The sequence below is a fragment of the Xenopus laevis genome, chromosome 9_10L (genome assembly GCF_017654675.1).
Source record: "Xenopus laevis strain J_2021 chromosome 9_10L, Xenopus_laevis_v10.1, whole genome shotgun sequence".
Lineage (NCBI taxonomy): Eukaryota > Metazoa > Chordata > Amphibia > Anura > Pipidae > Xenopus > Xenopus laevis.
In genome coordinates this window covers 103,595,512-103,618,555 of record NC_054387.1, presented here as the reverse complement: position 1 = coordinate 103,618,555, position 23,044 = coordinate 103,595,512, and the positions used below count along the sequence as shown (strand labels likewise).

General features: G+C 39.6%; 1 protein-coding gene across 1 annotated transcript; it reads right to left on the bottom strand.

The window, feature by feature from the left end:
- Positions 1-1,974: 1,974 nt before the first annotated feature.
- Positions 1,975-21,308, bottom strand: LOC108701546. The gene is made up of 15 exons (XM_018236343.2): positions 20,833-21,308; positions 18,718-18,802; positions 16,173-16,367; positions 15,793-15,839; positions 14,393-14,498; positions 13,377-13,452; positions 12,313-12,422; positions 11,352-11,534; positions 11,185-11,263; positions 9,398-9,559; positions 8,270-9,297; positions 5,863-6,008; positions 4,629-4,698; positions 3,632-3,867; positions 1,975-2,644 (listed from the first exon to the last, which is right to left on the bottom strand). Exons 1-14 carry the CDS (start codon positions 20,928-20,930, stop codon positions 3,655-3,657), a joined length of 2,598 nt encoding a protein of 865 aa, XP_018091832.1. The 5' UTR covers positions 20,931-21,308; the 3' UTR covers positions 1,975-2,644; positions 3,632-3,654.
- Between the last annotated feature and the right edge of the window lie 1,736 nt (positions 21,309-23,044).

Below are 23,044 nucleotides of genomic sequence, written 5' to 3'. Positions count from 1 at the left end.
ACACACACAAAATAAAAATGTTTTTCATTTCAGTGCTCTTATATAAAAATATCACAGAAAAAAAAATAATGTCACATTTGTTTATTCAGTTTTTGTTAACTGGTTATGTACTGTATGTTCACTCTTATTTATTAAATGTTTTGTTATGATTGTGCTACTTATGACATCCTAGCTGCTGTTGTGATACAACTTAGACTCTTATCTTATTGCCGTGTTCCACATTATAAATAATTGTCCTGCTGATCAGCTCAATATATTGCACAGACAGTTTCTTTACTTATGGGGAAGGGGAAGTAAATGACAATTTAGCTATTTTATTTTATATGTGGCTGAATTGTGAAGGCCCTGGGCACCCACAATGTCTTCTATGTAAGGGTAAGGCCACACTGGGTGTTTTGGGGAGATTTGGTCACCTGTCGACTAATCGCCTCGTTTTTGCGGCGATCAATCTCCCCAAATGCCTTCCCTCACTCTGCGCCAACTAAAATGAAAACACGCTAATCACACGCGGCTATTCGTTTTCCGAATTTGCCCGAAGTTTCCTCGTGAGACAACTGCGGGCGACGAACCGCCGCGTCTGATTAGCGCCAGTGTTTTTTTTTTCATTTTAAGCCGTTTTCAATTTAAGTCAGGGAAGGCATTTGGGGAGATTGGTCACCGCAAAGACGAGGCGATTAGTCGCCAGGTGACCAAATCTCCCCAAAACGCCCAGTGTGGACTTACACTAAGGGTTAAAACTGCAGATAAAACTGACATTTTGCCCTCACAATATAAAGACTGAGACTGGAATTCTAGTCAACTGGACACACATTGGATGGTATTTATATCTGTTGCTACAACTTGAATGTTGGGCTCATCTAGTGATCTATTCATTCCACTACATGTTAAATAATTTAACACACACCGTTACCTGGCAAAATAACAGGCATTTTTAGGTGATAAAATTATAATAAAATTGTATTTTACCTTGGGTGATAATGTTAGTATTAAACTTTATTGTTACATTCAAATAAGTGTGAAAGTGCTGCTTTATTCCTTCTATGAAATACGGCCGTAGAATCTATTGTAGAAAAGAGAATATTTTATTCTGTTGTAAAGATCTTTGTGCTTGGACATCACATCAAATGAGGAAACTGATTTGTCTTAAAGGGGTTGTTCACCTTTAAATTAACCTTTAGTATGACGTAGAGAGACAATTTTCAATTGGTTTTCATTTTTTTTATGGTTTTTGAGTTATTTAGCTTTCTACACAACAGCTTTCTAGTTTGCAATTTCAGCAGTCTGATTGCTAGGGTCCAAATTGCCCTAGCAACCATGTATTGATTGGAATAAGAGACTGGAATATGGAGAGGGCTGAATAGAAAGATGAGCAATAAAACATAGCAATAGCTATAAATCTGTAGCCTTAAAGAAGAAGGAAAGCTACTGAAGCAGTTTATTGCCAATAGATTAGCTCAATAGTACAATCTATAAGACTAAATTTTTTCTGCAGAATGCTTTAGCATACTTGGGTAAACAGCTCTTGAAGTGTTCTCTGTTTGTTTAGGATAGCAGCTGCCATATTGGCTTGGTGTGACATCACTTCCTACTTGAGTCTCTCCCTGCTCACTCATAGCTCTGGGCTCAGATTACAGCAGGGATGGGAGAAGGGAGAGAGGAGCAAACTGAGCATGCTCAAGCCCTAGCCCTGGAGGTTTATGCTGAAAACAGGAAGTCTGATACAGAAGCCCATGTGTACACAATAGAAAGAAATGCAGTGTTTCTTTTGACAGAGGACTCAGAGCAGCATTACTTTGAGGGTTTACTGGTGTATTTATATAGACCTTTCTGATAAAGCTTACTTAATTGTAGCCTTTCCTTCTCCTTTAAAGAACATTTGTTCTTAGATTGGACCAGTGACCCCCCATTTGAAAGATGGAAAGTACAGAAGAAGGCAAATAATTCAAAAACTTTAAAAATAGAAAAAAAGGTCAATTGAAAAGTAGCTTAGAATTAGCCATTCTATAACATAATTTAAGGGCGAACCACCCCTTTAATGACGTTGTCATGATTTCTGGTGTCCTGAGCTGCTGCACATTCAATAATCGTAAGAAGCTTTGAGTTTTTTTTGTTAATAATATCCTCAGGTATAAGCAGTGCATTTATTTTACATTTATTTAAAAAGGTTCAATACTTTCTATACATTCAATACAACTCTTCACTGCTGGCTGTACCATCATGCTTTTTTCTAGCACCAGCAAATAACATCACAAGGATCGGACTGGATTGGCTCTCATGGGAGGAGGATACCAAAGGCCTGAATCATCAACAGCCAGAAAGAAGGTCATTTTGTACTGCCACCAAGTTCCATGGGATAGAAGGGAAAAAAGAGAATTGACCAGGAGTATGGAGGGATAAAAGAGAAATGAAAAGAAAGTGGTTGAAATAAAGTCATAGGGCATGAATTACGAGGCACCACAGCATGGACTATTCTGCTGGAGAACTAGTTGCAGTGGGTTTTTCAGCGTACTTAAATGCAACTAAAAAGAACCCACGTTGTATCCATCTTGCAATATTGACTTGATTACTGTTAAGTAATAAATCCAAACAATCCTTGAACTGCTTTTGAAGATACTTTTTCCGTTATATTTGAAGAAAACTTGACCTGAAACACAAAATTGTAGCGAATCAGAGATCTGCTGTTAGTGAAACCCATGTCCATCCTCCCCTTCAGCACAGCACTTTTGTGAACACGATTTGGACTCACCTGGGCTACTGCTGAGGTCTAGATTTGCCCATTGTTGCTAAGAGACTCATAAGTTAGGAAAGAATAGCAGTCACATTCTTTAAACACTCTATTGTGTAACCAGACTGTATAACAGGAGTTGGTTGTGCAATGAGCTTGCCCTCTGTGCCCTCCATTTTTTGGACCCGTGCAGGACCAGGTAGCTCGTATCCGCTACCTGACCCGCAAGTATCGTATCCGCAACCCGGACCCGCGACCCGCTGACCATCAAGAATCAGGAAGTTCTATTGTAAACCAGAAGTGAGATCATCGGAAGTAGACGTGATCAGAAAAAAGGAGTAAAAATCGCTATTGAGAAGACCTGCAGCGCAACTCGCAACCCGCAGAACTACCGACCCGCGTCTATACCCACACCTGGAACTTGTACCTGCAACCCGCAGGGTACCGCAGGTTTTTGCAGGTAGAACCTGACCCGCTGCAGGACTCTACCCTGAGTCTTTTCTAAAAATGTATGAAATGCAGTCTCCTATATGTAAGACTAGAGTAGTGTCCTACTTATTATATGCCATAGGCTGATTATGTCTCATACAGCGTATTAGAGGGACAGATTATATTAAAATCATAATGTCACACAATTAACTCTATGTAGCCTTTTAGCAGACTGAAGACCATAGAAATCCTTGGACAGCCACATCCAGCCCAAGGATCTCCAGTTGGACAGCCCTGGACTAGACCATAACTCAGGATTGTGGCCTACAGATGCATGCAACCTCAGCAGCAGATACTCGAAATACCCAGAGAGTTGGGCAGCTTGTCCTATCAGCAAAGACCCTTTACAAATCCAGGGTTGACTGGGATACAGTAAAGAGAAAAGGCTTAACAATTGATTTCTAAGTGAGCTCCTACCTTGCAAAATACAATTGGCGATATCAGTCTTTATTTGAGACTTCATGAAGCTTTTGGAGTGCAGCATCCAGAACAGTCCTGGAATATCCATCTGGAATGTCATAATTTGCTCTGTTGTTCACAAGTACTTTTATCGTCCCGCTGCTGCCATTTTGTACAGCATAATGCAACGCTGTCTTTCCAAATGTATCTTGTCTGTCTATATTCATCAGCCCAATAGTGCTGTCCAGGAGAAGCTGAAGCGGAAGCAAAACAGAATACAGCAATTCTGATGACAGTAATGTTAAATGCATATAGTAGGGTACATCTGTGTACTGAAGCAACAACGAATTATATGATTAAAGGAACAGTAACACCAAAAAAAGTGTCCTGAAGTTATGAAATTATAATGTATGGTTTCCCTGCACTGGTAAAACTCATGTGTTTGCTTTAGAAACTCTACTATAGTTTATATAAACAAGCTGTTGTGAAGCCATGGGGGCAGCCATTCAAGCAGGCCCGGATTGGCAATCTGTGGGTTCTGGCAAATGCCAGAGGAACTGCTATAAGATCCCATAGAAAGTCAGTATTTAGTGGGCTGATTGGGGCTGTTTGGGACTATACGTGGGCCTCTGTGTACCTGAAATGTCAGGGCCTATTTTAATTCTCAGTCCGGACCTGCATTCAAGCACAGGATACACAGTAGATAACAGATAGGTTCTGAAGAATCCCATTGTATACTATATAGCTTATCTGTTATCTGCTGTGTATTCTGTGCCTTTTCTACTTTCTCATCTTTGAATGGCTGCCCCCAAGGCTACACAGCAGCTTGTTTATAAAAAATATAATTGTGTTTCTGAAGCAAACACACCAGTTTTACCAGTGAAGCGCAACAGTAAATTATATTTTCATTACTTTAAGTCACTTTCATTTTTTGGTGTTACTGTTCCTTTAAGTGATTTAGCTCTTGAACACTAGAATGCTGGATTACAGCAAAGTACATCTGTCTCTGGAATACCTGGCATATTGCAGTTTTGTCACGAGAAGCTGCATGATGTAGCAGGGTCCTACCTTCCTTGTCTGTAGAACTAAACAAGAAAAAAAAAGATACTAAATTAGCTGATGACATTCTATTTAGTAGTTCAATGCTGCCCATAAAACTGTAGCTGAGGGAATGTAAACCTTTTGGCTCAACAATTCCTTTCCCAAATATTGCTTGAATACAATCCTCACGTACTTGAGCATATGATCAAGTGCTAAAACATGAAGGATGGCCTAGTCCAACAACACTGGGGATTCAGAAAGCAACAATGTTTGATAGTTGCTGATTAGTGATGTGTGGGCCGGCCTGGGACCCGTAGGTTTACCCGGGGGTCGGGCGAGTTCTAGCCGACCTCGCTGCTCCTCTTGCAGGTCTTGGGCTGGTTCAGTGCTTCTGTCTGCTCTCCCCGTCCGCTACTTTAGACTTTCCGACTTTGTTTTATAGGCTTGCGTCTGCCCCGCCTCTTTTGTGACACAATTGGCAGGGTCAGTCAGCGCGAGTCTATAAATGGAGGGGGAAGCCAGGTGCGAGCAGGATCGAATCGAGGTTTTCTCGACCTGCACATCACGATCTCTGGTCCAATGAATGCGTCACATCCCACCAATTAAAATGCAGAATAAAAATCCAACTTCACATTCTTTGTTCTAGAGAGGATGGATTTTAACGTATTCAAAATATTTTTTTCCCGTAAGCACTGGGAGTACAATAACCAACATACCTCGCAGGGACCAAACATGGAGTAGATTTATTTACAAATACATTTGTAACTACACTGGTGCAATCCTCCATTTTTGTTCACCCTTCAGTACGAAGCTGAACTCAATAAAGGATAAATATATATATATACACAACCTGTTTTCTTTTAAGGTATGAATAAATAAAGATTAAGAATTTTAAAATCCCAGTGTACATTCCTACTCCTGTGGAATACTGAATATTTGGCATGGAATAGCATCTGGGTTAATTATATCTCAGCGTTGGAGTGCTGGAACCATTTGGAACCCATATATATATATATAAAAGGTTGAACTTGATGGATGTGTGTCTTTTTTCAACCTTATTTACTATGTTACTATATATAGTGGTGCATTTTTTAATACACCAATACTCAATAGTTCAACATCTTTGTTTTATAACATGCATAGTAATATCAAATGTGTGTTTATACCCTAAGGTGTCTTTGTAAAGCCACATAAATTTGCACATGTACCTGAGGAGAAAAAAGTGCTGTTCACACATATGCTTAAGCTTAGTACTGTCTTCTCTTTCTACTGCATCCAAAGCTTTTTGGAAAATCTGGGCCATTTCGCTATTGACCTTTGTAGGGGTCTTCTGCACAGGTTTGAAAGCCCCTTCCTGCAAATAAAAACAGACATTTTAATGAATGGAAGCAATATTACAGTGTAGGCTGAGAGTCAGGTTTAGTCAAATGGAGAGAGAGCAACATATACCATATAGTACTGAAATGATAGGGTGTGTGCCAAACCCCAAATGAACCATAATTTGGACCTTGGAGGACATTAGTGCACCAAACACTACCCCTGAAACCATTACAATTATAGAATGTTTAGTTATTTAATATTATAATAATAATGTTCCCTTTAATTATAGCTTGCCTTTATTGATAGGATTTCTTCAAATGGTTGTAAAACTAAAATGAACATTTTTCTTAATGAAAGCAAATTCTAAGGAACATACCAAAATACACATTTTCAATGACCTTAAAGACAATGATAAAAGCAGTGTGTCTTTTGCTATTCTCTTCACTGTTTGTTCTGACTCTATACAGTATATACTGTAAGTTGAGCAAATGTAGCAATAGAAGTGATCTCCTCCAGCCAATACTCTGTTTCCCACAATGTCATGCACGCTTCTGTGATTTTCCTTTACAGGTCTGTTTTATATAGTGAATAAAGTACCCCCTCTTGTAAAATATAAGGATATTATAAGTTACCAAGGAGTTTCATGACCATATAAAAAAGCGAGGCCGAGTGTTTTTATACATGGAACTCCGAGGTAACTTCTAATATCCTCATATTTTGCAACTGGGGGTACTTTATTTATTATAATACACAAGTTTCAGTGAATCATGTGACAGAAATTACATCACAACTCACCGTTTATAACTGATGACATCAGAACTCACCGTTTATAAGGATATAATTTACAGAATATTCATGGCTTTTGTGTATTATAAGGTTATAAATGAACTTTTAGTATGATGTAGACACTACTACTATTCTAGCATTAACATTTTGTTTTGTACTGCAGCCCTCTGGCTTGGAATTTCAATGATAATCTGGTTTCTCAGGCGTATTTACCCTAGCAACCAGGCACTTATTTTATTTACTTATTTTTCTGCTTGGGGATCAGGAACCCCTGCAGCCTAACTGGAAATTGGCGAAATAACCTCCATATGTAATAAAAGGAACAAAGTTTGCCCAGGAGCAGTAACCAATAACAACCAATAGGATGATTGCTTCTAAACAGAAAACCAGTAAATGCTACCTGTTGATTGGTTGCTATAGGTTACTGTTCCAGGGTAAACTTCGTGCCTTTTATTACATAACCCCCTTAAGAGCATTAATGTTTAAAACAAATTAAATGTTGCCTTATAAGGAGGTCAATCTATAACATACTGAGCATCACTTTTAATCTTAGAACAAGCAAAAAACATTATAGAAATTGGAGGGCTTTAAATATAGTAGTATTTAGCCACAACTTGGCCACCATGTATTTTGCACTGTGCACCCTGACCTCCACCTCGCTCAGGTGCAGAGAGCAGCAAGACCCCCATTATAAATGACCACTTAGATCTCTGAAAAAAATGTGCTGGGTATTGCTTGAGTGCCACAGTAATAAGGAATGAGCATACAGATGGAGCATAGGGTACTTGCACTTACATACCATTTATAATCACCAAAAGTAATTAGAAAAGAGCATACAGATGGAGCATAGGGTACTTGCACTTACATACCATCATGATCACCAACAGTAATTAGAAACTAGCATACAGATGGAGCATAGGGTACTTGCACTTGCATACTATTGTGATCATCAAAAGTAGGTTGAAACTAGCATACATATGGAGCGTAGAGTACTTGCACTTGCATACCATCATGATCACCAAATGTGGGAAGTCCATTCTTTGAACTGGTTACCATAATTTGGCTAGTTTGCAGTACCCACTGCTCCATCTGTATAATAGTAGGGTTTAAAGAAAATAGGGACAAAGAGCACTTAGATTTCTGAAAAAATGTGCTGGGTATTGCTTGAGTGCCACGGTAATTAGCAATGAGCATACAGATGGAGCATAGGGTACTTGCACTTACATACCATTATAATCACCAAAAGTAGGTAGAAACTAGCATACAGATGGAGCATAGGGTACTTGTACTTACATAACATCATGATCACCAAAAGTAGATAGAAACTGGCATACAGATTAAGTGTAGAGTACTTGCACTTGCATACCATCATGATCACCAAATGTGGGAACTCCATTCTTTGAACTGGTTACCATAATTATTTAGCTAGTATGCAGTACCCACTGCTCCATCTGTATAATGGTAGGGTGAAAAGAAAATAGGGGCAAAGAACAAGGAGCTAGTTCTTACCCTGTGCTTGTCTGCTGACCGATTGCTTGCACCCTCAGCCTCCGACTGAGAAGAGAGATTTTCAGAATTCTCATCAGATAAACTTAACATGAGAGATGTGTCAGAGAACAGGTATTCCTCATCCAGGGTTGTATCTGACACAAAACTGCCCTGATCTTCTTCAGGTGGACAACCTGATGTCTGTGTGGTGGGACTAGAATGCTGGCATTGACTAGAAGATGTCTGCCCAATATCAGCACTTGGGATAATATTCTCCTCAGAGAATAGTCGGTCAGAACGAGAAACCGTAATTTGTGCGTTTTCCTGTTCCTCTGGGCTGCTGTAAATAGGGTACGAATCTGAAGCAGTAGATGAATTGACTGCTGGGTCTGAAAGAATTTGTTGTAATAAGGTGAACTGTGAGCTATTCCTATTAATCCCCTCGTCTAAATGAGTTCCAGAGGAAGAAGAAGGTTCTATTTGAGCCTTGTTGTCAGGTGTTGCCAGTTTGGGTTTGTGTTTATAGTTAGAGTTAATGCTATCTTCTATCCATGAATGTCCCACAGGCTCAGCATCAGGTGTGGAAATATTCCGTATGTCAAGAGAGAAGAAAATGTAGCTTGCTGGAATGCTTGCCTTTCCAGATTGAGGTTCATCCTTCCTATAGTCTCTATTGTCTTCACCCTGCAGAGATGTGTCACTAGTTGTGCTCTTGTGTAGATCATCGCATGGGTTCTCTGCTGCTGAAGAGGTTAGTCTAGAGCCTTGTGTGCTTGACCCATTTGTACTACACTTTCTAACTGGCTTTGATGAGTTTTTGTTGAGTAAAGCACTTGGATCTGTCATGTTTATTTCAGCTTTGGAAGAGGTTTCTTTCTTTAAACCATAAGATTGATGCTCTTTTTCAGTCGGTTCTGCATCATTGGATACACTTTGTAAGATCTCCACCTCTTCACATGTCTGCTGAGATGTCACATCATATTTGTATGCTTTGGCCAATATACTAGACTGCTGTAGTTTATCAGGTTTTGGCTTCATGTTTTGAAGGCCTGAAGAAAATATATAATACATTGTTTCTCCACCCACCATTTATAAATAGGTTTTATAAGATTAATGGAAACTTAACTTTATCTGAAAAACATTTTTTACCTTTTGATGTATCCTCCTCATCCTCTACTGGACTCCATTCCATGCAGTATGGTGCACCATGCACAACAGTATTGGCAGAGGCAAACCAACGGTTGCAGGGGAACAAATAGACCTCATCTGTGTTCTTCCTCACAGTGATTGTTCTACAGTAATACCTGCAACCTTACAAGGTGAAACTGATTATTTTTTGGTGTCTGCTGCTATTATTCCGTTGCTTATTCTATTACAATTAAGTCAAGAGTATGGTTCTAGTGACTGTGATGTTATTACAGCCCAACCCTCCTCATCTACATCTACATGTGATCTGCATATAAACCAGTGTCTTATTTTGCTTAATATATCTCTAAGTCCATAAACATTGTAATATTCTAATGTCAACACTGAAAACAGAAGTAGATATTTACTCACAAAAATAGAAATAAGTGTTATCTACTTATAATCCATATGGTGGGTAGGGGACATAAGTACAGAGGAAGCAGACCCTGAGGTTGCAGGGGGGGGCAAGAGGTACAGGGGACCGCGTAATTAATGAGCCATTTCAATGTATAGAGGGTTATATACTAAAACTCTCTATTCAGGCTTTTTGAGACAAAAACTATACCTCGATGCTGCAAAAAGCCTGAATCTGAAAACCCAGCGTCTCAAACCCATCGAGGTCCTGTATAAGCCAATGGCAGATGTCCCTATCCCAATATAAAGGCCGGCACTGGGTTTAGCCAGCTAAACTGAACATTCAGGATTTTCAGGCAATAACCCAAAAATATCAAGCAATTCAGGAGAAAAGTCCGAAAAAATCACACAGGACAAAATTGTGTATGGGAGTTTGGTCGAGCTTTGTTTAATAAAAAAATTAGATAAATTTGTCTTTTAGTAAATAATCCCTAAATTGATAAAACAGGTCAACCTCTGCATATATATAGCAAAAGAAAATCAGATGGCACTCACACCAGCAAATGTGCTGAAATCCTTAGGGTGTTTTATTGAGATCTCCACACAACGCTTTGTGGTTACCCCTTTCTCAAGTGCTCTTACAACCTCTGGATATGTTGGGGGTAGTGATGGGTTAATCTGACCCTTTTCACTTCCCCGAAAATTAATTTGCTGCCGGGCCCAGTATTGTCCAGTTACACCACTGGTGGTGGAGGATATGTTAATAAATTAACCTAATATTTGAGCTTCTTTGCTAGTGTCCCAGTATACAAATGAATTTATTTAAACATCTAAATTTAAAGATCTAAATGCCCATGACAAATCACAACAAAGAAGCAAGTTTTCCGGCTCTCATAGACCCTTTTTCAAGTTATTGCAAAGGTAAGTGACCATTATAATACTTGCACCCTGTTGTCCTAAACTTAACTTGTGCTAAATACTCATTGTCCTAACTAATATTTGTGCTAGCTACTCTTTGTGCTAACTACTCGTTGTGCTAACTACTCATTGTGCTAACTACTCATTGTGCTAACTACTCTTTGTGCTAACTACTCTTTGTGCTAACTACTCTTTGTGCTAACTACTCTTTGTGCTAACTACTTGTGCAAACTACTCTTTGTGCAAACTACTCTTTGTGCTAACTACTATTTGTGTTAACTACTCATTGTGCTAACTACTATTTGTAATATACACAGGGAAGGGTTGAAATAATACTATAAAATCAGTCCCAAATACAATTAGCGATGGCTAACAAAAAAGTCTACTCCAGTTCATTTCACTCTTATCTGAGTGAAGCAACAAGGCCAACCTGAAAACCTATGGTTGCATTATACAATTAAACACAACTACAAACCTACTTTTGTCTCGCCTGCGAATCCCTGTGATAATATATTTGACTTTCCCAACATCCTTTGCTTTCATTTGAAAAACATCAACCTACATAGAAGTGAGACGTGGGTTAATGAGGTTCTTCATTACTACAAGAGTTATTTGGGTGAATATATGTGAGATTATAGAGTCTTACTTGTCCTGCACAAAATGGGGAGTGATTGGTTGAGGACTTCTCAAGGCAGAGCGTTTTGGATCTTCCCGATTCACCAACCATTGTTATCAACAGGACTTGTCTTCCTTGTGATTTAGAAATCGATCCTGTGTGAACCGTGATTTTGTAATCCACCTCTTCTTCATGTGTGTCACTTAATTCTGCCTACAATGATCAAAGAACATATGAATAAATGTAACAAACTTTTATTGGTTGCCCGTAATATATACACCAAAACATAGTGGCGATGCTACAGATAAGTCCATGTGGCTAGTTTATCAGGTTTCTAGATTGCATCAATATTACATTTTTGTTGATTTTGTTCTAAAGAAAATGGTAAAACAAAGCAAGAAATAAAAATCTCACCACCTAAAATCAGGTATTTAGAAACTATGGGGGGGGGAGAGATGGAATGCAATAGATTACAATAAAACCACAATTAAGAAACTATTTTTTTTCATGCCTTACACAAACCATGGCAATATGTGATCTTGAAGGCCAATAAATGAACCTCATAGAATTTAACTTCTCTTGTGCTCACACCTTAATTTGACATAATTTTTACTTTCTATTTCCCTTCACATAGTTAAGCCTTCTCACCTTCATGTTTAATTATTTGTTTTTTTTTTTTAGTTATTTTGCTTTTTATTTACCGGCTCTCCAGTTTGCAATTTCAGCAATCTGGTTTCTAGGGTCCAAAATACCCTAGCAACCATGCAATAATTTGAATAAGATACTGGAAAATGAGTAGGAGAGGGCCTGAATAGAAACATGAATAATAAAAAGGATTAATAACAATACATTTGTAGCCTCACAGAGCATTTGTGTTTTAGATGGGGGTCAGTGACCCTCATTTGAAAGCTGGAAAGAGTCAGAAGAAGAAGGCAAATAATTCAGAAACTATAATATTATTATTATGATATTATGAAAGATGTCGACTTACTTTTTGATTCATTGATTCATTGTCATCTATACATATAGTTTCATCCTGTGATGCTCCTGTGCTGTCATTGGCTTCTTGCCCTGATGATGGGATTTTCAAACTAATGCTGGCTAAATGGAAGTGACAGTTACTTAGAGGAATATAAAGCATAAGAAGCAGAAACTCAATGGGCTCAGCTGAGCAGGGATATATAGTGAATAAAGTACCCGCTCTTGTAAATTATAAGGATATTATAAGTTACCGCGGAGTTTCATGACCATATGAAAACATGAGGCCAAAGGCCGAGTGTTTTTATACAGGTCATGGAACTCAGAGGTAACTTCTAATATCCTCATATTTTGCAACTGGGGTACTTTATTTATTATAATACACAAGTTTCAGTGAGTCATGTGACAGAAATGACATCAGAACTCACCGTTTATAACTGATGACATCAGAACTCACCGTTTATAACTGATGACATCAGAACTCACCGTTTATAAGGATATAGTTTACAAGATATTCATGGCTTTTATGTATTATATATTTATAAATATATTTATAAATTTTGAATCTGGACAATAAATATATATGAAAAAAAATTACAATGGTACCAACTTTGCAAACACGTGTTGCGTTTGGGCCACAGAATAGCATAGTGTTAATTATTAACCTTACTAGTGGCAAAGGCAGCAGATTTGCAGCCACAAGGGCAAAGACTATGAAAACACAAACATTCCACAAAACTATTAATATGAATAAAGTTGCAAATAACATTAAACCAACTTCCATAATTGTTTATTCTCTTTTATTCATAAACTCATCAGCACCCATGTGCCATTCTCACATTGGCCATGTGTTGGAAATAGGGGTCCCAAAGCCGACCCCCCCCCCCCCAAGTAAGATTTATTACATATATTTATTACATATATACAATATAATGAGGCTAATTTTCTAACATAGGAGCTGCCAGCAGCAACCAGTTAGATTGCAAGTTAGAAAATGCAATGAAAGATCTTATTGGTTGCGATGGGCACCTGCTTTGGTGCAATTTAAAACAAAGCTTTATCTCTAAGGACACAAACCTTTGGGTACATGGGGTAAAGAGCAGTGTAATTGTTTCCTGCCTGAAGGAACCTGTTGCTTTTGATCCTCCGGTGTCTAGAGGAAAATTGAGAGACACATTCATAAGTTAGTCATTTTCATTAGTATGTAAAACACCGCTTGTACCTTAGGGGGTCGCAGATAAGGGATAGAATCATCATCAAAGTTGAAATTAGAGTCTGAAAACAACATTTTGGGGTTCCAATGAATCACTGCTTTAGGCTTATGGCATTATCTTAGGGAGAAAGGCACATACTTTGCTCTGTCTGTGAGAGATGATTCTGCAGGTAGTTGAGATATCACTACTCCCACACAAATCGCTCAGAGCACTATTGCAATTTACATTCAGTTTTAATTTACAGTTTTCATGATAATAGCCCATTTAAACTGCTAATATCATGATTTGCAACAGCAGCTGCTGTGCCACCAAATGACTAATGCAGGCAGGGTCTCCTGATGCTTTTCTGCTCAGATCTCTTGCTTTCTCCCCCATGTTTATTGAGGTGCTCAGTGGAGTGGAAACGCCATGTTTCAGAACTAAATGTATCCTGTGTTTATTTTTATTTATTTATTTTATTTATATCAATAACAATGATTCTAGCAGGCGTGGTATTTTCACATATTTTATGAAAAATTATATTTCCTGGGTAAAACCCATGCCGACACCCTCAAGCTGTGCCCATCGTCATCTGACTGGCTACACAGGGAGTTTACATTCGTACACTACAAGTACCACAGGTCTTCATGAATATTCTAATCCAGGCCTGACACCTCTGGTGCCCTACACTCCTGGGGTCTTGAGCTGAATTCCAACCACTAAATGTCAGATTGATCAACATTTGTTTCTGAAATGTGAAATTTAAAGATTTAGTAAATAAAGGATGCTAATAATAAATTAAGTAAAAGCTAAATAAGTGGTGGGAGGGCAAGAAAACACCAATGTGAGAGAAGCAGAGAACTTGTTATTCAATAAAAGACACCGTCACTTTGTACTTACAGTGGTGACAATGAGTTTTGCAGCTGAGCAAAGGAGTCTTGTGAATTCTCCTTGGGAAATATCAGGTGGGGGCAAGTGATAGTGGTCCCAGTAGCTGTCTGTCCTGCTGTGGAGTAAAGTAGAGAATATAGCAAATGTTTCACTCTCCCTGTGTACTGAATGTAAATTTTTATTTAAATTTAAAAATGATGTTTATTTTGCAATGATATGCACACTTAAGGACAGATAAAGGACATGAAATGAATTATGCCCTGCACTTAAATTGGTTTTCCAGGCACCGTATACTGAGGATAAATGTTTGCTGAGCTTCCAAGGCATAATACCAGCTACAGGATTGGGTGTAGTCAACCAGTGATGTGCTCAGCTAGTATGGGGAGTGGAGAACCAAATAACAGAGGCTCTAAATGTGTTTTTTTTCCTGTTGTTCCCCCTTACTATTAGCCATCACATTTGAGACTGCAGGGAGGGGGGTGGATAATTATAAAAATAAGTGATTAATAATGGCCTATAAATATTATATTTTAAATTATTGTAGAATAAATGCACAAAGGCACTCGCCTGTGTTTAGTAGTTACTGTTTAAATCTAAGTGGCATTGTTTTTGGCAAGTACATTTTGAATCATGTTTTTACGTTGCGTTTTTAAAAAAGCTCCATCAGGCGTAAATACGCATATACTGCACTACCACTGAAACTTATGGAAAACGCACTATGGCAATTCTCACAGGGCGCTTGCAAGCTGAAATCCGCCACGGGACGCCAGTATTGGCGCTTTTTAGAAGAAACGCCAATATGTCAAGAAACTACCAAATCAATAGACTCCATGGGATCTGCAAGTTTGAAACCACACTTTATGTAAATCCGCAGCATATTTTAAATATGGCGTCCAAATTCTCACAAGATAAATGACGCATATACATTTTTACGGCCGGTGACGTAATTACGTTGCATATTGACAATCATTCCTGCTCCATTTTGCATGTAAATAGTTTTTCTATTTCTAAATAGCTTTTCTATTTCGAGCCAGCGGAATTATGGGGAACGAGAATAATGAGAAGTGCATGATGGGAAAAGAAACCTACGTGCTGAAAAACGCATGTTGATGGTGGGGTGTGGCTTCAGTGGCGTATTTATGCCGACTGAGCTTTTTTAAAAACGCAACGTAAAACGCTATTTCCTGCCCTTCCCTAAGGCTGAGGGTACCTGGAGTATTGGCTCTACTCAGACTGCATTTTTTTTGGAAGTTGGGAGAAGCAGATCCCTTGAAACCTACTGATAAACACATGGGGGGGGGGTTAACTTGATGGTCTTTTGCTGCTGACCAATTGACCCTGGCCACTTCTAACACTGCATTTGGCCATTTAAACATTTTAATTAAACAAACAATAGAGAAAAGAAATACCTTTGTTTAAAATGTCCTCTTCTCAGAGAAAGGTGGGGGTTTTGTTCCTGTAACATAAATTGTTTGGGGGTTGCTTATATTTGTGCCATTAAGATGGACTTGATGCAAAATGTAAGAGAATTCATTTTATAATCAGGGTTTTTATGAGACCTCAATTGATAGAATAAAATTAAAAGGTAAATAAACAACTTTTATTAGGAAAATAGGTTCCTATTGGGATTGTATAAGATGGAAACCCAAGAGCCCACAAAAGGTTTAAGACTAATCCATGCTGTTGAGAGGCAAATATACGGGGTAGGTCCCTCAATTATACTGCTATTGAGCTTTATATCCAAAAAGGTGCTACACGGGTTATCAGTGAAACAGAGTTAAGGACTTACAGGGCCGCTAAACGATATTATTTTCTTTTTGATTTTTCTCTGAACGTGTTGTTTTCTGTCTTGGAAGGTGTTCAGTTCTCTATTCCATTCTTCATCAGCTTTGCTGGCGTGTAATCGTAGCATGGCCTCAATCTGATTATCCAGGGAGTACTGTCTGGAACTCTGAGTGCAGGGACCATCAGGGCTTTTTGGGTGCTAACAAATACAAATATGATTACGAATACAGAATACTGTTAAAATTATGTCTGTATTCCAGAGTGTATGCATGTGACTCATTATGTTTGTGTGCAGTCTATATAGTAACTAAAATAGCCCCTATTGTAAAACATAGGGATATGTTTCCATGACCATATAAAAGCACGAGACTGAAGGTCATGGAACTCCAAGGTGACTTGTAATATCCTCATGTGTTGCAACAGGGGGTACTTTATTTATTATAATACACAGGTTTTAGGGAGTCATGTGACAGAAATGACATCACTAAGCTCTGATTATAACCAATGACATCACTAAGCACCCTGGGGGACTGAAACCTCAATTAAATAAACTTCTTTTGAAGCATATATTATAAATAATAAGGTACGCCTTATTGGAATATATGGATATCACAAGTTATTATAGAATTTCCTGATCTGTAGAAAAGCATTTGGCCATTATATGGTCACGGAACTTCTCACTGACATCTAATATCCATGTGTTTCACAACAGACTTGCTTAGTTCTGAATATAAAGCTATAGTAAACAACAAGGACAAATCCATCAAACAAAAAGACTTTAAGGGAAACCAAGAGGCAAAGGACAATGAATTACTGTAGGTCAGACCAGTTCAATCACTTCTATTGCTCAATTGCTTTTTGTTGTGCCAGCTCCTCTGATTTATGATTAATGCTTTGAATGATCTTTGAATGAATTTACACAAAGAGACTGTTTTTATGAACAGTAATGTAAATACCAGTCTTTTCCCAGAGGTCTTGTTGATTGTTTCTTATTAGGTGCAGCTTGGTAACAGAACACATGGGAGTAGAGTGACAAACACAATGGCTGCCTCATACCTGCTCCTGCCAGACCTACAGTGCTTTTTATTGCACCCCAACTCCTCTACAGTGATAATAATAGATTTCTTAATCCCATGCTTCATAATCCTACAGCACAGTTAGATTGCTTGTTCACCTCTAAATGAACTTTTAGTATGATGTAGAGAGTAGGGTAGCCACCTGGCCGGTATTTTATTTGTTTTATAAAAATGATGGCTGATCCCAATGTTATTAATAGGGAAACAAGTTAAATATAAAGGAAGGCAGGTATTTTTTTCCAGAAAAGGTGGCAACCCTAGTAGAGAGTAACATTCTGAGACGATTTGCAATTGGTTTTTACATCTTATTATTTGTGGTTTCTGAACTATTTCGCTTTTTATTTATCCGCTGTCGATTCTAGAACTTCAGCAGCTATCTGGTTGCTATGGTCGAAATTATCCTAGCAACCAGGCAGTACTTTTGTATAAGAGACTGGAATATGAATAGGAGAGGGCCTGGATAGAAAGATGAGTAATAAAAAGTAGCAATAACCAGGGGTGCTCCACCAATGAGGCGAGTTGAGGCACTCGCTCCAGGTAACTTTAAGAGCTGAATTTCCATTTTTTAAATGGGAAATTTGGCTTTTCTATCGCATAGAGCGCATTTTTCGCTCTCTGCGCTAGAGATGCTCCCCCCTCGGCTATTTGAAGGTAAGTGCGACGGGCAGGGGGGTGGCATTTCGAACGCTGTTTTAGGTGGCGTAACAGGCTGGAGCGCGCCTGGCAATAACGTAACTCTGAGGTTCTCCACTGCACCATACAGTCGGCCCCTCATACAATCCTCTTAGGTATGAAAATCAGAGGCATACGTTCCAAGTAGTGATGGGCGAATAAATTTGGCAGGCGCGAATTTGCTACAAATTTCCGCATTTCCAGCATCAAAAATTTTTTGGAAAAGTCAATAGGCTTCAAAACCGTTGTGTGTCAACATTATTCGGACACCCATTGACTTTAACTCCGGCGTCAAAATTCGCCCGTCGTAGTGCAAATTCGCCCATCAATCGCCAAGCAATTCTGCAAGCTAGCCACACATCTTATTACATCTCTACTATCCGGTGAACTGGATCAGGGATATGGAATATATCAGGAGCTATGAAGGGGAGATGGAGTGGTACCCGCGGGCCCAGCCTCTGTTTATATACTGTTTCTTTATTGAACTTTTTATTTGTCATAAAAAGAAAATCAATAAAAAACGTTAAATTAAAAAAAAGTAGCAATAACAATACATTTGTAGCTTCGCAGAGCAAGTTTTTTTTTTTTTACTAGTAATCCGTAGCAGGTAGCATCTATTGGTAAACTGGGTGAAAGCAAGCTAAACGGTTGCTATGGGTTACTATGCATGGGCGCATTAAGATATTATGTTGATTTTCAGAATGAATATGTTATTTGGCATTTGGGGTTTGTATAGAATGAAGAATAGGGCCTTGTGCGGAAACTGATAATGTTGCATCGATGTCATTGAATTCAATTTACCTGATACAGTCGGTATCTGTCAAGTCTAACTGCCGCTCCCAGATCAAACCCAGCTTCCTTCCTCTGCACATCCACATAATGTTTTCTGAAAGGCAACAGCAGCGTTCAAACTGCCATATTGAGTAAAACAAAGGAACACACACCGTACGAACGAATTGTTGGATTGTAACAAACCATTTTCATTCTTTGGATTGGGATTATTTCATATTTTTTCTCGTGAAACGTTCTCAGTCAAACAAGTAATTGGGGGACACTTTAATAGGGGAACTGAGAGTAAAACGAGATCTCGATGGGTAGGACCAGATGAAGTACCAAGCTGATATTAACACTTTGTAGTGGGGCTCCTGTGTGATATTAGGATTCCCTTTATATAAGTGGGGGGACAGTGTTATTTATTTATCAGGGGTTATAATAGGTGCAGTATATGTAAAGGGAGTCCACTTACCTGCACTAGTAGCCTGTCTTACCTACTCAACCTCAACAAGTGACTGACGAATCAATAAATCCAGGGAACTAGCAATTTCAATATGTTCTGGATTCTGGAATTTATTATGGATTCCTAAGGGCTCTTACACACGGCCGTTCCGACCTGCGCTCCCCTGCGTTCCGTTTGTTGGCGTTCAGCCGCAGGGGAGCGCAGGAATAGACGCAAGTAATGATTTGAAATGGGGCTGTACTCACTCAGACGCGTGTAGGCGCCGAACGCAGGTTCAGACGCAACATGCTGCATTTTTCCTGCGTTCGGCGCCTACACGCGCCTGAGTGAGTACAGCCCCATTTCAAATCATTACTTGCGTCTATTCCTGCGCTCCCCTGCGGCTGAACGCCAACAAACGGAACGCAGGGGAGCGCAGGTCGGAACGGCCGTGTGTAAGAGCCCTAAACATATATCACACCTCATACCTAATCATTATACTTTGTGTAGTTCAGTGATAAAAAAAAATCCTAATTATTCTCCTCCCCAACCAACCAAAAACTTCCACTTGTGTGAAATAGGTGATTTTTTTTTTTGGTGGTTTTTTAAAGGGTTTGGGACCTGATGAGTTCACTAAAACTTGCACAATCACTTTAAGGGGTTGTTCACCTTTGCGTTCACCTTTAGTATGATGTAGAGAGGGATATTCTGAGACTATTTGTAATTGGGTTTTCATTTTTTATTATTTGAGGTTTTAGTGTTATTTAACTTTTTATCCAGCAGCTCTACAGTTTGCCATTTCAACAGTCTGGTTGCTAGGGCCCACATTACCCTAACAACCATGCACTGATTTGAATAAGAGACTGGAATATGAATAGCAGAGGGGCTGAATAGAAAGATGAGTAATAAAAAGTAGCAATAACAATATATGTGTAGCCTAAGGTTTAGGCCACACTGGGCGCTTTGAGGAGATTTGGTTGCCTGGCGACTAAACGCCTTCCCTCACTCTGCGCCAGCTAAAATGAAAAAACAAAACAAAACGCAGTCGCTAATCACACCCGGCGATTCGTTATCTGAATTGTTTTTTAATTTTAGCCGGTGCAGAGTTTTTGCGGCGACCATCTCCCCAAACGCCTTCCCTCACTCTGCGCCGGCTAAAATGAAAAAATGCCGGTGCTAATCACATGCGGCGATTCGTTTTCCGAAGACACCCGGTGACCAAATCTCCCCAAAACGCCCAGTCTAGCCTCACCCTTACAGAGCATTTGTTTTTAGATTGGGTCAGTGATCCCCATTTAAAATTTGGAAAAGTCAAATAATTCAAATACTATAAAAAGGAAAAATGAAGACCGATTGAAAGTTGCTTAGAATTAGCCAGTCTATAACATAATAAAAGTGAGCTTAACGATGAAACATACCGTTATCCTGAAGTGTGATGATCTCATGAAGACTTCACAATGATTGTTATGACAGTCTCCCATAGACTGATCTTCTGTGTAATGAGATGATTATTGTGCATCGTGCAACACAGGGCCATCCTATGGATGTGGCAGAACTACAGCTCCCAGAAAGCTTCTGCTGCACATAAAGAAGGATGCTGGCAGTTGTAGTTCTGCAATATCTGGGGCACCAATGTTTCCTTTCCCAGCTGTCTTTTATCTTATCTATAGATCCTATATAAGTAAATCAGCTCTACTTACAGTCTTGCAGCCACTTGATTGATAACGATGCTGGAGGGGACATAGTAGCCCATGGCTGTTCTCTGCTGTTCCCGAAGGTGGATGTTGTGTGTTGCCATAGGAACAGAGGGTGTGGAGCCTCACCCTGCTGTTCGGAAAGATTGTCGGCCCGAAGAAGAGGTGATTAGTCGCCAGGCGACTAATTCTCTGATGTTCTTTACAGAGCAGGAAGGAAAGTGTTGTGTAGTGTGGGACCGCTTTCCTTGTTAGGAAGGTTCTTCCCAATAACCAGCAGTGAAGTTAGTGCCGGCCCAGGGAACAGAGCAGCTTCAGCATACAGACAGGTTGAAGAGGATATTTGCTTGGCTTCATAAAAATCATTGTAGTCTGCAGCATCTATCAGACACATCAAGTCACATGTACGCTAATATTTAGTTTTACATCAAAGGAGAATTCCGATACGGATATTAAAGGGAAGCAGATAACAGAGAAGTGAATAGGATGAGGATCAGTTGCTTGAAATAACAAGAAAGTCTGGAGAGTCTTTGCAAGTGTGTAGTTTTATTATCGCACTACATGTTTCGGACCCATCTGGTCTTTCCTCTGGTGCATGTTACCATGTAGTGCGATAATAAAACTACACACTTGTAAAGACTCTCCAGACTTTCTTGTTATTTCATGTTACTGAGGTGGAGATGGCTACTCCATTGGTCTGTGGAAGAGTCTGATTTACTAAAGCTACTGGTGGATCACTGAGGAATAAATTTCCAGGATCAGTTGCTTGTCCTGACCGCTGGGAATTCAGGCACCACATGTACAGTGTGAATGTTTAGTAGGGACATAAGCAGTGGCCACTTGATATTATCAGGGGCTTCATCATCACAGGAAATCTCCTCTCCCTCAACAATGAGACGTCTGACCATATTGTATCTGCCCCTTCACATTCGTTGGAATTGCTGCATGTAAAATGCAGAACGTTTGCCATCCTGGTAATTGCCTGGAAATGACATTTATAAAGGAATTGTTCATTATAAAAATAAAAACTGTAAATAGATAGGCTGTGCAAAATAAAACATGTTTCTAATATAGTTAGTTAGCCAAAAATGTAATGTATAAAGGCTGGAGTGACTGGATGTGTAACATAATAGCCAGAACACTACTTCCTGCTTTGCAGCTCTCACTGACTGGTTACCAGGCAACAACCCTGAGGGGGGCCCACATGGGTCATATCTGTTGCTTTTGAGTCTGAGCTGAATGCTGAGGATCAATTGCAAACTCACTGAACAGAAATGTAACATAAAGTCACTAACTAACTCAGAGTTAGAGAGCTGAAAAGCAGGAATAGCTAACTATTATATTAGACATCCAGTCACTCCAGTCTTTATACATTACATTTCTGACTAACTAACTATATTGAAAAAATGTTTTGTGTATTGTGCACAGCCTGTCTATTTACCCATCTGTTTACACTGAATTGTTCTGCAGGGGCACACGGGCAGATTCGGGGAGATTTAGTCGCCTAGTGACTAATCACCTCTTTTTCGGCCGATAATCTCTCCGAACTGCTTTCCCCTTGCCTTCCGTCTACTAAAATCACCTGCGACAATGCACTTACGGCACTATGATTTCGAAGTTTCCTCATGAGGCAACTTCGGAAATCAAAGCCGCGAGTGCCATTGAGCTGGCGTTTTCTCATTATAGCTGGCGGAAGGCAGTTCAGGGAGATTGTCGCCCCGAAGAAGAGGCAATTAGTCGCCAGGCGACAATCTCCCCGAATCTGCCTGTGTGCCCCTGCCCTAAGACAACTACCTGAGATTGGGGCATTTAACGAGTTTTACATGAAGTGATTCAACAAATGTGAAGGGCAGGTATTGTTGGGCGATTCATTGGCACAGGAGACTCTGCAGAAGATGATGGTATCATGCAGGGGTAGGTACAAGCACTGCAGTGGTGTAACTAGATATGACTGGGCCCCACTGCAATTTCTTTTTCAGGCACCCATAATATATAAAGATTGACCTGTTTTTAACAATATTTATTGAAATTGTATATAAATTAAGGCCTCATGGGGCTCCCATACCTCCTGGGCCCCCCTGCAGCCGCCGGGTTTGCTTCCTCTGTAGTTACGCCCCTGAAGCACTGGCTGACCTATACCCACGGTGCCCGGGTTGGGTTGGTTGCGGATAGACGATACATTGGTCCCAGGCTGCAGCACAGCGGTGCCCCCTCCTGT

Coding starts and splice junctions, on each gene's coding strand:
- LOC108701546 (XM_018236343.2), bottom strand. CDS start 20,930: ATGGCAACACACAACATCCACCTTCGGGAACAGCAGAGAACAGCCATG. Junction 9,560..11,184: donor GATTCGCAGGCGAGACAAAA/GTAGGTTTGTAG, acceptor TCACCTTGTAAG/GTTGCAGGTATTACTGTAGA. Junction 9,298..9,397: donor TGAGGAGGATACATCAAAAG/GTAAAAAATGTT, acceptor TATTTTCTTCAG/GCCTTCAAAACATGAAGCCA.